At 41.4% G+C, this 12676-nt stretch overlaps 1 protein-coding gene across 2 annotated transcripts in view; it reads left to right on the top strand.

Annotated features, from left to right (window-relative positions):
- SNX16 (sorting nexin 16) overlaps positions 1-12473 on the top strand; it is a 74344-nt gene extending 61871 nt beyond the window's left edge. The window contains exons 8-9 of one of the 2 annotated variants that reach the window (XM_029591570.1): positions 8791-8850; positions 8955-12473. In XM_029591570.1, coding sequence (XP_029447430.1) covers positions 8791-8850; positions 8955-9060 — 166 coding nt within the window. In that variant the 3' untranslated portion in view covers positions 9061-12473. The remainder of the gene's footprint in view (positions 1-8790; positions 8851-8954) is intronic. The other variant, XM_029591571.1, reaches the window with a different exon arrangement.
- Positions 12474-12676: the final 203 nt, after the last annotated feature.

The raw sequence follows: 12676 nt of genomic DNA, 5'->3' as shown, positions 1-12676 counted from the left end.
TGCGGCAGCTAGCGGCTTTCCTCCGCGGCCCGAGATACAAGATGGCCGCCGCCATCTTAGGCGCGAGGCCATGCCTCCTCACTAGAATTAAAGGGACCTAAGCCCTTTAATTACCTTCAGCTGCTTCCAATGATCCAGAGCAGAGGAAGTATAAAGGGAGGCTTCCTCTGCTCATTCTTTGACTTGGCAACGTCCGTGGTTAGTCAGGTTTGCTTGCTTTGGTGAGTTCTTGTGCTTTGGATCCTTGTTCCTGTTTCATCTTGGTGTTCCTGGTTCCTGACTTCGGATCGGCTAGCGGTGATTCCTGGTATTGACTTCGGATCGGCTAGCGGTGTTTCCTGGTATTGACTTCGGATTGGCAAGTGGGGATTCTCTGGTGTGTGACTTCGGGCTGGCAAGTGGTGATTCTCTGGTGTGTGACTTCGGGCTGGCAAGTGGTGATCCCTCGGTGTGTGACCTTGGAATGGTAAGTGAAAACCCTCTGGCACTTGACTTCGGACTCCTCCTTGACCATCATCTCCAAGGGCCCGCCTAAGTCCCAGCGGCCCGGGTCCCTACGGGCTCCTCCCAGGGGGACCGCAGGCTTCCAGGGGTGAAGCTCCAGTCAGCCCTTGCACCAAACTTCTTGACCTCTCAAAGGTCCACCTAATTCCCAGCGGTCTGGGTCCCTACAGGCTCCTCCTGGGGGGACCGCGGACCTCCAGTGGCGAAGACATACTTCCTTTCTTCGATGTCACGACTCCTCTGTCTCCAGTGCCTTCCGTTCCTGCCTCGCCACCCGACGGGAGAACCTACGGATCCTCTTCCTAAGGTATTCCATCCTCCCATCTGCCCAAGGGTTCACAAGCTTGAGCATAACAATGTGTAGGCGAGTTAGAGGAAACACATGGATAGCTGCCTCCATGTGGCTGAGAACAGCCATTACATCTCTGGCTGTCGACTGATGTGTGTGCATCAGTCTGTATGCTAGTGACTTGAGAGTGGTCACTCAATTTAAGAGAAGAAATGCTCTGCCCTGTAGAGAATCTATCCATGCTCCAATGAACTTGATTCTCTGAGTGGGAATTAGAGTTGATTTCTTGAAATTGATTAGGAATCCCAGGGCCTGCAAAAGAATAGATACCAGGAAGCAAGCATTTTCAGTTGCAACACCATCACTCTGGAACTCTTGTGGCTGATTGACTGCACTAAGTCATTTAAGAGCATGTTATAAACTTTTTTTCTGGAAGGTGTTTCTGAATATCTTTATCTGATGCCTCTTGAACAGGCTAGATGGCTGTATCCTAGAGCATGCAAGTATGTGCTGTTATTTTGTTCAGGCTAGATGGTAATATCTTGGAGCATGTGTGTGTCTTTATCCTTTGTGTTTTTCTGATTTTGATTTTGTGTGTTTTTATGTACACTGCTTAGAGCTTTTGGCTTAGGCAGGTTATAAATAAATAAAAATAAATATTTGCAACAAGGTTAGTATTGCTTCCTGGGAAATTTCTGTCATCAGCCAGTCATCCAGGTAAGGGAAGACTTGAATGCTCTATCACCATACATGTGCTACTACTGCAGAGAGGCACTTTGTGAAGATCCTCGGTGCTGATAATAGGCCAAAGGAGAGCATTTGAATTTGTAGTGGGTAGCATTTACTATAAAGTGCAGGTAATGCCAGTGGAAGGGATGGATAGGAATATAAGTACATGCAGCCTTTAAATCGAGTGCACACATCTATTCCCCCTTCTGGATGAAAGGGAGGATCATATGGAGGAAATTAATTTTGAATTCTCTTGGAGTATGTGCTTGTCTTAAATCCAGAATGGGTCTCAGTCCTCCAGATTTCTTGAGGATGAGGAAGTAGCGGGAGTAGAACCTTTGGCCATATACAGTAGATTGGAAATAATAGGTTCTATCACGAATAGGTTCTATCACCCACTGATCAATGAGGGACTGCACCTCCAGGCAGAGTTGCATTAAGTGAGAAGGATCCACATTGAAGTCTGCATGATGAGGGAGTATGGGAAGACAGGAGAAAGGCAAGCAGTATCCAGACTGCACAATTCTGAGAATCCAGTAGTCTTCCGTGATCTTGTGCCGCTCCTCCAGGTAGTGCTGGATTCTCCCTCCTATAGAAGTGGCTAGTTACTGGGTTTGAAAAGTGATGAAAATCTTTGTCTAGGTTTGAGCTGGATTTTTTGAGAGACTTTTTGCTGATGGCATTCACGTTGTCTGAACCAAATGGAAGTTGTTGGTTCTGCGGAAGTAGAGGTGGCATCTGTTAAAGTTGGAAGTGCCGGAAGGGGCGTCTCTGAAAGTATTGCCTTTTATGAGAGTAGTAAGGCTGCCTTGCAAAAGATGGTTGCTCTGGTACCGTGTAGAGGGAACGTAGCGCTATATTCTGTTCTTTAATTTGTGCCACTGTTTCCCTGAGCGTTTCTCCAAAGAGGTTGTCACCGAGGCAGAACACATCCGCCAACTTTTCGTGGACATTGTCTCGAAGGCTACTGGCTCTGAACCAGGCTTGCAGTGCTGTCTGATGGAGGCTAAGGAAGAACATGCAGTAGTGTCAAACCGTCTCATAGAATGAATCAGATGGTGTATACATTCTTCAGCATCTAAAAGTGGTTAAGGGTATGTGATGCCAGTATCTCTGGCCAGAAGAAAGGGCTTCAGCCTTTGTATTCAGGCATGTAAGTATTAGACCATGTAGAATTGGTTGTTAGAGATCCTTGCAGTTAATATGAAGCTGTGAAAAAAACTTTTTTTTTCCCCAAAAAATTGTCTAGATGCTGGGAATCCTTACCTGGCAAAGTATTTGAGAATATTCTAGTTTTCTTCACTTTCTTTAGAACTGATTCTACCACGCAGAATGATGGGGTAGTTGCACAATTCCAATGGAGATTTTTGTACCCTGTACTTAAAGCCTAGTTTCCTTGATACTGGGATTCAGGTAACAGAATTTTACAACATTCTCATTCTAATTCTTGTATGATTTGATGGATCAGCAGAGCTGCTGGCTTCACTGGATTTCCAGCATTTGGAGGGAGACCCATAACATTTGTGCGAGGGATTTTGTCCTTCTGTACATTTATTGACCAGCTTGTCCAAAAACTTTGTTTAATCTGTTTGTTGATTTTACAATGGTAAGAATAGGCATAAGAAATACAGCATGTCATGTCCAAAACTTTGGACTAGGAAAGGCCTTCTGGGGGAGACGATTGTTCCAGAATTTCTGAAGGAAGGTTAGATAGTATCCCCATCATACCCTTTTCTGAGCCCAGAGGAGAAGGAATGTTAATCCAGGACTCCAGTGATGAAGGTGGTGACTGAGCAGAGTCCTTGAACGTAAGAAAATGCCATACTGGGTCAGACGAAGGGTCCATCAAGCCCAGCATCCTGTTTCCAACAGTGGCCAATCCAGGCCATAAGAACCTGACAAGAACCCAAAAACAGTGGTGGTAATGACACTGATGCAGCTCTGTGTATCGACTGTGTCAACGGAGCCAATACACTTGAGCGTCTATGCCTTTTTGATGCAGAGTGCTCCGAGGGTTCCATAGACTGGCACCTCTTCTTTTTCGATGCATGTCTGCTATGTCTACCTGACCCCGAGGATTTGGCCTGTTCTGCCAGTGGTGGAGATATTTTGGAGGAGTTCCTGCTCAACTCCCTTCCCAGCAAAACAGACAAAACTGTGCTTTGGCGGGAGGGCTGATATGGTTCACCTGAATCTTTCACAGTTTCTTCATTTTTGTTTTAGGTCCTTTCCTTCTGTGGACGTGGGAACATACATCCACAGTTATAACAATTACCCTAGTCATGGTCAAGATCCAGGCAAATATAACAAAGCTCATGCCCATCTGTAATGGACATTTTTCTGCTGCAAATACAATCATTAAAACCATTCACTGTGGCTGCCTTCTTTCCTGATGTGAGGAAAATATATTTTTTTCTTTTCTTTTTTTTTAAGGCAACACTGAAAAGTGCTGTTTGAAGGACTGCTGAAGCAGTGAGGCAACTTTTAGATAGAAAAAATAAGAAAAATAGAGGTACATGTTTGACTGAGAATGCTCAAGAGATAACGCCCAAGAGGGAATTCCCACTCATGCTCAGTAGAAAAAAAAGCTCTGCTAGCTTGGGAAGAGAAATCCATTTGGTGTCACTGGATAATGTCCACACATGTCACAGCTAATTCATTTTTGTTTATCGACGGAAGAAAAGGTTCATGCCTCTAAAGGAGAAAATAATTTATGAATAAAAAGCTTTTTTTCTTGGAGGCAGTGTTCACAGCCTATGAAATGAGAGAGTCTCAGCCATCACACAAAAGTGACACCTAGTGCCAGAGATGGGGTGCACATATACTGGATTCTGGAAGGAGCTGTTGTGTGTATGGCCCTGGGCCAAGGACTGTCACTACAATGGGTGTACTAGATGGGAAGGGAAAACCACCAGGTAATTCAGAATGAAGAATCATGGTGCCACAGCCCAATAGAGGCCAGTTCTGATTTGTAATTTAATTACTCACATTTCCAGACCCATGTTCAAGGCGTGTTACAAATCAGATACAGTAGGTAGGTCCCTGCCCGAGAGAAAACTTACAATCTAAGGTGCTACCTAAGGCAATGGAGGGTGAGGAGACTTGTCCAAAGTCAGAAGGAGTGTCAGTAGAGAAGAGCAGGATTTAACCCTACGTTTCCTTGGTTCTCAGCCCATTAGCCTTCTCCTCCACTCCTGAGCTTGAATACTAAAAGAGTACTTAAAAAAAAAATTCAAGGTCAATATTCAGTGATGTGACAAACCGCAAATTTATCTAGGGAAAGTTACACATGTAACTTATCCCTTGATATTCAGCTGGACTTATACACACAGGTCTCCCCCTCAATGTACTTGGATAAAGTTGGGACTGATTTTTCCAACCAGATTAACTTCACTCAGACAGTGCTGAATATATGTGTTCCTGGCTCCGGAACACCTCCATTGCTGCCAGTTTTTTTTGTGGGTGAATTTTGTGCACACACAACAAATGTGTACAGTGGAGTGATATATTCAAAGCTCGGTTTTGAATGCTAGCCTCTATATGGTTTAGAGGCTTTCTTCTTGAAGCACGGTTCCCACATGCCCTTTAAAATCCATCTTTTTTATTATTTATTTATTTAACATTTTTTATATACCGAAATTCTAGCAACAATGTTGCTAATCATTTCGGTTTACATATAACATTGGAGTGACTTAACATGCGAGTCTTACATGGAACAGGAAAATGAACTTGGAGAAAATTGAATAAATACTAATAACAAATAACATTAAAACAACAACAGTAGTAATAGACATGTTATATACAGGCGATTAAAATGAATCAGTTATGAATAAGATATCTGCAAAATAGATGAGGGATTGGAAAATTAATTCTTTAGTTGTTGAGCTAAGAGGTATTATATGGCATAGACCTGGAGGAGGGATTTGTGGATAGTACTCAATCGTAGGCTTGAGAGAAAAGCCAAGTTTTAAGTCTTTTTTTAAAAGTGAGGGGGCATTGTTCAAGCCTAAGATCTGATGGTAGAGAGTTCCAGTGGATCGGACCTGCAGTGGAGAAGGCTCTTTTGTTTGACGAAATTTTAAGTGGAGGGGTTTTCAGAGAGCCTTTTTGCGCAGTTCTCAGTGGACGGGAGGAAGTATGTAGCTGGAATGGGATCCTGAGGTCTAGGTATGAGGCTTTGTAAATGGATTTATGAATGGATGAAAGGGTTTTGTAGGTGATTCTGTGTTTTATAGGGAGCCAATGGAGATTTTTTAATATTGGTGTTATGTGGTCCCTTTTTTTTGCTTTAGTTAAGATCCTGGCAGTGGCATTTTGGAGCATTTGTAGCGGTTTTAGGGAGATATCAGGGAGTCCAAGTAAAAGGGAGTTGCAGTAATCAATTTTAGAAAATATGATTGCTTGCAGAACTGATCTGAAATCCTGGGGGTGCAATAAAGGTCTGAGTCTTTTTAGAACCTGGAGTTTGAAGAAGCATTCTTTCACTGTGTTACTGATAAAACTTTTGAAATTCAGTAGGTTATCCATGGTGACTCCTAGGTTTCTGACCTGGGTAGAAAGAGGAGGTGGTGCCGAAGAATGAGTGTTGGAGAGTTGGTAGTTGCCTTGTTGGGTGATTAGGAGGTATTCCGTTTTGTTGGTATTCAGAACTAGACAGAGATCAGCAAGGAGATTGGATATGGAGAGGAAGCATGAATTCCAAAAGTGAAGTGTTTCTTGCAAGGATTTGGTGATAGGAATAAGTATTTGGACATCGTCCGCATAAAGGTAGTGGGTTAGATTTAGCTTAGAAAGTAGGTTACAGAGTGGGAGCAGGTAAATGTTGAATAAGGTTGGGGATAAAGAGGATCCTTGAGGGACACCAAGGTTAGAACTGATCGGTTGAGATTCATAGTTGTTTATCTTAACTTTATAGAACCTGTCTTGTAGGAAGGATTTAAACCAGTTGAGTGCTGTGTTTTTGATACCAATCTCTGCTAGACGGTCTAAGAGGATCTTGTGGTTGACAGTGTCAAACGCCGCTGAGAGGTCAAGGAGGATCAATAGGCAAGGGTGTTTTTTCTCTTGGTTTAAGAGAATATTGTCGGTTAGAGAAATGAGAAGGGATTCAGTGCGTCGGGATTTGCGGAATCCAAATTGTGTTGTGGCGAGAATGTTGTTATCGTCCAGGAATTCGCAGAGTTGATGGTTGACTAATCTTTCTAGGATTTTAGCTATAAATGAGAGATTGGCTATAGGCCGAAAGTTGGCTGGATTTTCCGGAGAGAGGTTAGGCTTTTTTAGAAGGGGTTTTAGTATAGCGAGTTTGAGTGGGGTTGGCACTAAGCCCTGTGTGAGGGAGGCATTAATGATTTGAGCAATGGGCTTAGCAATAGCTTTGGCGCCAGCAATGAGCATATTAGCAGGAATCGAATCAAGCGGGTGGGATGCAGGTTTAAGTTTTTTTAGAATATTTTCAATCTCTATAGTGGATGCTGGCTCGAAGGCTTCAAGGCTTGAAATCTGAAGAGGATTGGAAGTTGAGAGAGGAGGTTGGGGGGAAGTTTTTTTCTGATCCAGGAGTGGTTTAAGTAGGTTAGATACTTTCTCTTTGAAGAAGATAGCAAGATCTTTCTCTTTGAAGAAGATAGCAAGATCTTTCTCTTTGAAGAAGATAGCAAGATCTTCCCTGAGTGTATCTGAGAGCTGCAAAAGAGCACATAACTCTGCTAGGTTCTGCGTTTTTATGGGAGCGCCTCAGGGAAAGCGTACAGATTCTTATGGCACATATCAAATCAGAGTTTTCTGATTTTAGGGGTGTATAGCACATTGTGTTTTTAATGCCATGCAACCATGAATTTGACCTTGGGTCAGTTGGATGTAAAATCAGTTTGGTTGTAATGCTTCTCATATTCACCATTGCTTGAAGCTGTTTAGACCATATTCATATACAGAAGAAAAAGAATATGACAGCACTCGCAAGTATTTGGGTAGATGTTTGGAATGGTACATTCCTCATTCCCTATTGTCCAAGACAATGTTTGGGTCACTCCCATAATAAAGATAGCGATCAAGTTAGGAGCCTTGCCAGCAATGAAGCCCATGTTACTGTCCTTCATCCCAACCTTCAATCTCTATCCTGGTAGGTATGGATAATCTGTGTGTGAGGAAGGTCTCAGGTTGTCCTAGCTGCTCAAAGTTAGATGACTTCAGATGCAAAATTGCCAACTAATTTTTTGTCAGCAGGCCTGCAGGTCTCTCCCTTTCTAATTTTCTTGTTCCAAAAAAAAGTCATAGTCCCCTTTTTAAAAGAAATTTAGTGTTGATTTTACTTTAGTACCCTGTTAAGTGCCTAACAAAGCCCACCAGTATGAATTTATTCAGTATGTATATTTTTGCTGAAAGTGTAATCATTTATCATTTTTGTTTTCCAAGGACAGCATCTGAATGGAGTCATGCAGCTCTCCCTTCTCCCTTTTCGGGAGTTGTCCTTTGCCTGATATCTGCATGCTATCAACATGAAGCTATTCACTGAAAACATGGCTATTCACTATTGCTTATGTTTGGCTGATTCAGCCAATTCACCTTGACTCAGATATCCAACATTTTTTCACCTTGACTCAGATATCCAAAGTTTGTCATAAACTATACCCCCCTTTTCTCTCAACCCCCCTTTTATCTGACCACAATGACATATTGTTTCTTCTTATGTGTCTGCCTATGTAGTACACCCTTAGTTTTAGTATGTTTACCTTGTTCATCTGTGTGCATGCCTATCTCTGTAACTCATCTTAACATTTGTGAGTGCCAACCCTGTACACCATTGTGAACTAGTGTTTTTCACATGGAACGACAGTATATAAAACACTCAAATAAATAAAATAAATGAAGCAGAGGAGGTCCATTTCTAACAGCTGCTATGCTACCTAATGGTGGAAAATACATTTGAGTTTTAGAAGCTGTCAAAAGCTTCTGCAGCTTGGCTTCCAGGAGCTCACATGACTAATCAGGGACACACTATTCAGATGCTTTTATTAAAAAAAAAAAGTTCCATGTAAATAATTACCTTGTGACTAAAGCAATACCAAGGCAATGATCCTTTGCCTCCAAATGGCCTGCTCTAAAGCAGTTTGTTTAGCTCTGGACAGCTCCATGCACCTTTCTGATAGGATATAAAAAACCATCAGGGATGCAGGATTTTATATTGCTAGAAGGCAAAGGCCATGGTTATTAAATCTGCATGAGATGATGTGTAAATAAATGTTGACACTTTCCTCCCCCTACCCCAGTCCTCGTTTGAGAGAGACAACACACACACAGCCATCAGCATGTCAGCTGTGGGTGGATAGGTATGACATGAGCATAGCTTGGTGAGAACATTTCAAAGTCTAGTGCAAGAATTGGGCTGAAGTATCCATTTCTCTTATTTATCTATTTATTTATTTATTTGCAGTTTTGAAAAAGATAATCATGCGGCATGCTGGAGTGCGTCCGTGCCTGGGAACTCTGTGCCGGAGATTGAAGTAGCTGAAGTGGCATATCCTGATGATGAAGACTGAGGTTGCGCGGCCGTTGCCGTTACCTTCAGCAGTTTGATTGTACCTGCTGTGGGTTGTTGCGTGACAAATCATAGCTAAAGGCCATTTGTAGCCAAGTGTGGGACTGCACACGGTGGATGTTTACATACAAATCATATAAATTATTGACGTAGGAAATATATTCATTGCTGCTTTTGATTCAGCCTTACTTGGGCTTCACATTTAATATATTAAAAGATCTAATTAGGGCTAGATGTAAATATGCAAATCCTTTAATATTGTGCTTAAATGGTATTTGTGTTTGCCAGTGTATAATGGCAAAAACCATGTTGTTAATCATTGCTTGCATTACTTCCACACTTGGGATAGGGAATCCTGTTCTGTTATGTGGAGAATTTTCTTTTAATGGATGGGAAAGAGTTTGATTTATCAGCTTCTTATACAAATGTGTAAAACACTAAACACTACCTGGCCCATGAGGTCCAGTGATGATCAGCTCCAGACCTTCGGGTCAGAGTAACCTTTTTCTGCTTTTAAAGCAGCACTAGTACACAGTTTGTTCAAAATAGTGTCTTTATTTCTTACCTGTGTTCTTCTAGTTTGATGGCTTCGTTTTCCTCCCTACTTCCCCCAAATTTTTTACAATAATTTGAAAGAAGATTTATGCTTTTCATTATAATCACCATAGGCTCTTACTTTTAAATCTCTGCTGAGATGGCTCACCACCATTCATACCTTGAATCTCTCAGACAGGCATGGGCAGTGGGTTTGACGGTGCCAGTGCCCCTGTTTACCTGCATTCATAATGATCTACATTGGGAGAAGGGATAGTTAAGCCTTCAAAAACTTCCCTTTACCCCTCTGCCTTTGCATGTTCTAACTGCTAACAGAATTATTGAAATAGAAGTAGTACTGCTGCATTCATTTGAAACTGTTATATGAAAATATAGTTCCCGTCTAAACTTTGTGCGAATACTGAGAAACTAGACCCGTCCACGGCCTGTGACACCCAGGGGTAGCCATGTACAGTGCAGGACAGTTAGAGCTATCATTGGTTTTAGAATGATAAATTTGACTCTTCTGGAATTTTAGTGAATGAACCCTGAAGACGGAACCACAAAGGGTTCAGTCCAAATCCAGAGCTTCTACTGTGCCAGGGTACTTTAGCGATACAAAAATAATTGGGCCTATCCCAATAACGGATTTGAGGTTTTTTAGGCCTGTGAAGCTCCTTGTGCAACAGAAGGTGTGGCCCTGGATATAACTCGGACTCAAAGTATCCAGGAAATGGAATGGTTGGATTGGCCTCCAGCTTTGAATTTTTTTTTTTTTTACAAGAAGCACGGGCGGCTGTACCAGACACACGGAATTACACTCACGCAGTGTGGTGTGCTTCACTGACTGTAGTTCAAGAATGCATCTTTTAAAGTCTGTAACTACCTTTACCGTATTCTCCACATGAACAAACTTGCCTCATCTCAGCCACTACCTCTGTCTTTACACTATTGCAGACCAGTTGTGTGACGTATGTATCCTAGTTTATAAGAAAATGCTTGAACTCTGTGTGGAGAAAAAAAAGACACACAAAGCCATATTTGTCTTGGCACCCCACCATTCTCAAGTAGTTAGAATCTAGAATCTATTTGTTTCCAGATACAATAGGAATGAATGAAGCTCATTACAGCCTGGTTGTTTTCATAATGTACTAAGCCAAGCAATGCACTTTATAGGAATAATGAGTCCTCTATGTGCCAAGGTCAGTTGGCCATTAGCTGTTCTTGGGTGGGGGTCATATGTAGTGCCTTTCTGTACTTTGCTTGCTTATTATCTTGGACATTTGCTCCCATGGGACAGCTTTAAGGAATCATGTGAATGTTGCTTGTTAGTTACTTAAAAGTGCCTTGTTTCTTCCCTCTTTTACAGTGGCCAGAATGCTTTTGTGGGGTTTTCCTTTGCTTTCTCAGTGCCACCCACTCCTTTAACTGCTGTATAATCAGTGGAAAAGTGCTGGACGTTTCAGAGCTCACTGTGTAAATTTTGGCTGTACATATAGTGATCTTTATAAGGAACTGTACAGAGAGCTCCAGGTTCAGATTTTTTTTTCTTTCTTTTTCTGGAAGAAAGACTTTTGCAAATACTTTTAATAGCGGGAAATGTCAATGTTTTTCTGGGAGAGAGCCCAGCAGTGATCTGCATTATGCCATAATCAAAAGTGGGTTGTAAAAAAAAAAAAAAACCTTCCTCCAAAAATTACAGTTTTGTTTTGCGGTAGGTCATGTGCCAAAATATGAAGCCTGCATGAAAAAATATTTTAAGTGGAATTGTTCTCCTGCATGAAATCTGTCAAAGGCATTGTAAAAGCCAGGTATTTGTGCTAAGGATATTACATTGATCAGCCCTTTCATGATGGACAATTTTGTCTGAATTCTTCAGGCTTAGAAAATGTACTGCACTAGAATATCAAGAATGAAGGCTTTTCTGGATCTGCTATAATACTGAATTTTTGTTTCATAAAATTTATCTCATGCTTTCCCCTTATGTTTCTTAATTTTTTTTTTTAAAGCTGTGCTGCATGATAAATTATGCTGTAGGCATGATGGAAAATTCTGGGGGGACCTGGAGCTTCCTGACTGACTGTAGAAGTATACATGAACCAGTGGACATGTTTACGAGGGTAGCTTAATAGGAGTTTCCATAGCAACCCATATTTTCTTTGGCATTCTCAGCTACAAAATATACCTTAAAGAGGCATTCCAATTTTGTTGAATCAAGTCAGCCAAGTTGAAATGACCCCTTTGCTAAAATATAGTGCCATCACTATCAATAATAAGAAACATTTTCCGCCATTGTTTGGAACCTTGTTATAAGTGTCAGTCACCCAGTAACCCTTTAATCACTCCAGTAGGCCCATTGGAGAAATGTGTTAGGAACTATGAGAGGCCAGTTTGCAATGTTCTGCTCCGATGCCCACTTTTAAGTCAATCAAGTTGAAGTGCCTCTCTAAGAAAAATGTTACATTTCATATTTTTTAAATAAAATAGTTTATAATAGCAGTCTTACCCTTAAGATCAGGAACCTAGTAAATTTAGCAGTCTTGAGGTAGAAGTGGAGCCCTTGACTTCACCTCAGGCTCTCTGATCTCTCCTCTAGGCTTCCTAACTGAGCTCAAGGTGCTTGCTCTGACAGGTAAGATTGCTTAATTATTTTGGAGAGTCTTTTTTTGGCCAGTTTTTACTACCTGTATTTGTCACCTCCTAATCCCCCACCTGTTGAAGGACTTCATTGCACCAAGAAATCAAGGAGAATTGAATCAAGCTGCATTTTCTCCATGAACCAGAAATATAATTATATACTTCATAAATTTGCAAATTGGACTTTAAATGTTGTATGTTGATTGAATCCATATCTTGCTTGATTAAAAAGACTTAATTTTCTGTTCCTCTTGTTTTGTGCATGGACCATATGTTACTCATATGGAGCACTTAATATATGGTGGCTTGTATTTTGCTGCAATAAATATTGGAAGTCATAGTAACACACAGAGTACACATGTAGATAATAATTTGTAATTATTTAATGCTGTCAAGAATTGTCCATATCGCCAAAACGTTGTCCTACTGATAGTGAGCCTTTTCTG

This window comes from Rhinatrema bivittatum, chromosome 2 (assembly GCF_901001135.1).
Source record: "Rhinatrema bivittatum chromosome 2, aRhiBiv1.1, whole genome shotgun sequence".
Taxonomy (NCBI): Eukaryota; Metazoa; Chordata; class Amphibia; order Gymnophiona; family Rhinatrematidae; genus Rhinatrema; species Rhinatrema bivittatum.
The sequence above is the reverse complement of the archived record's forward strand: the minus strand, read 5'-3'. Positions and strand labels throughout refer to the sequence as shown.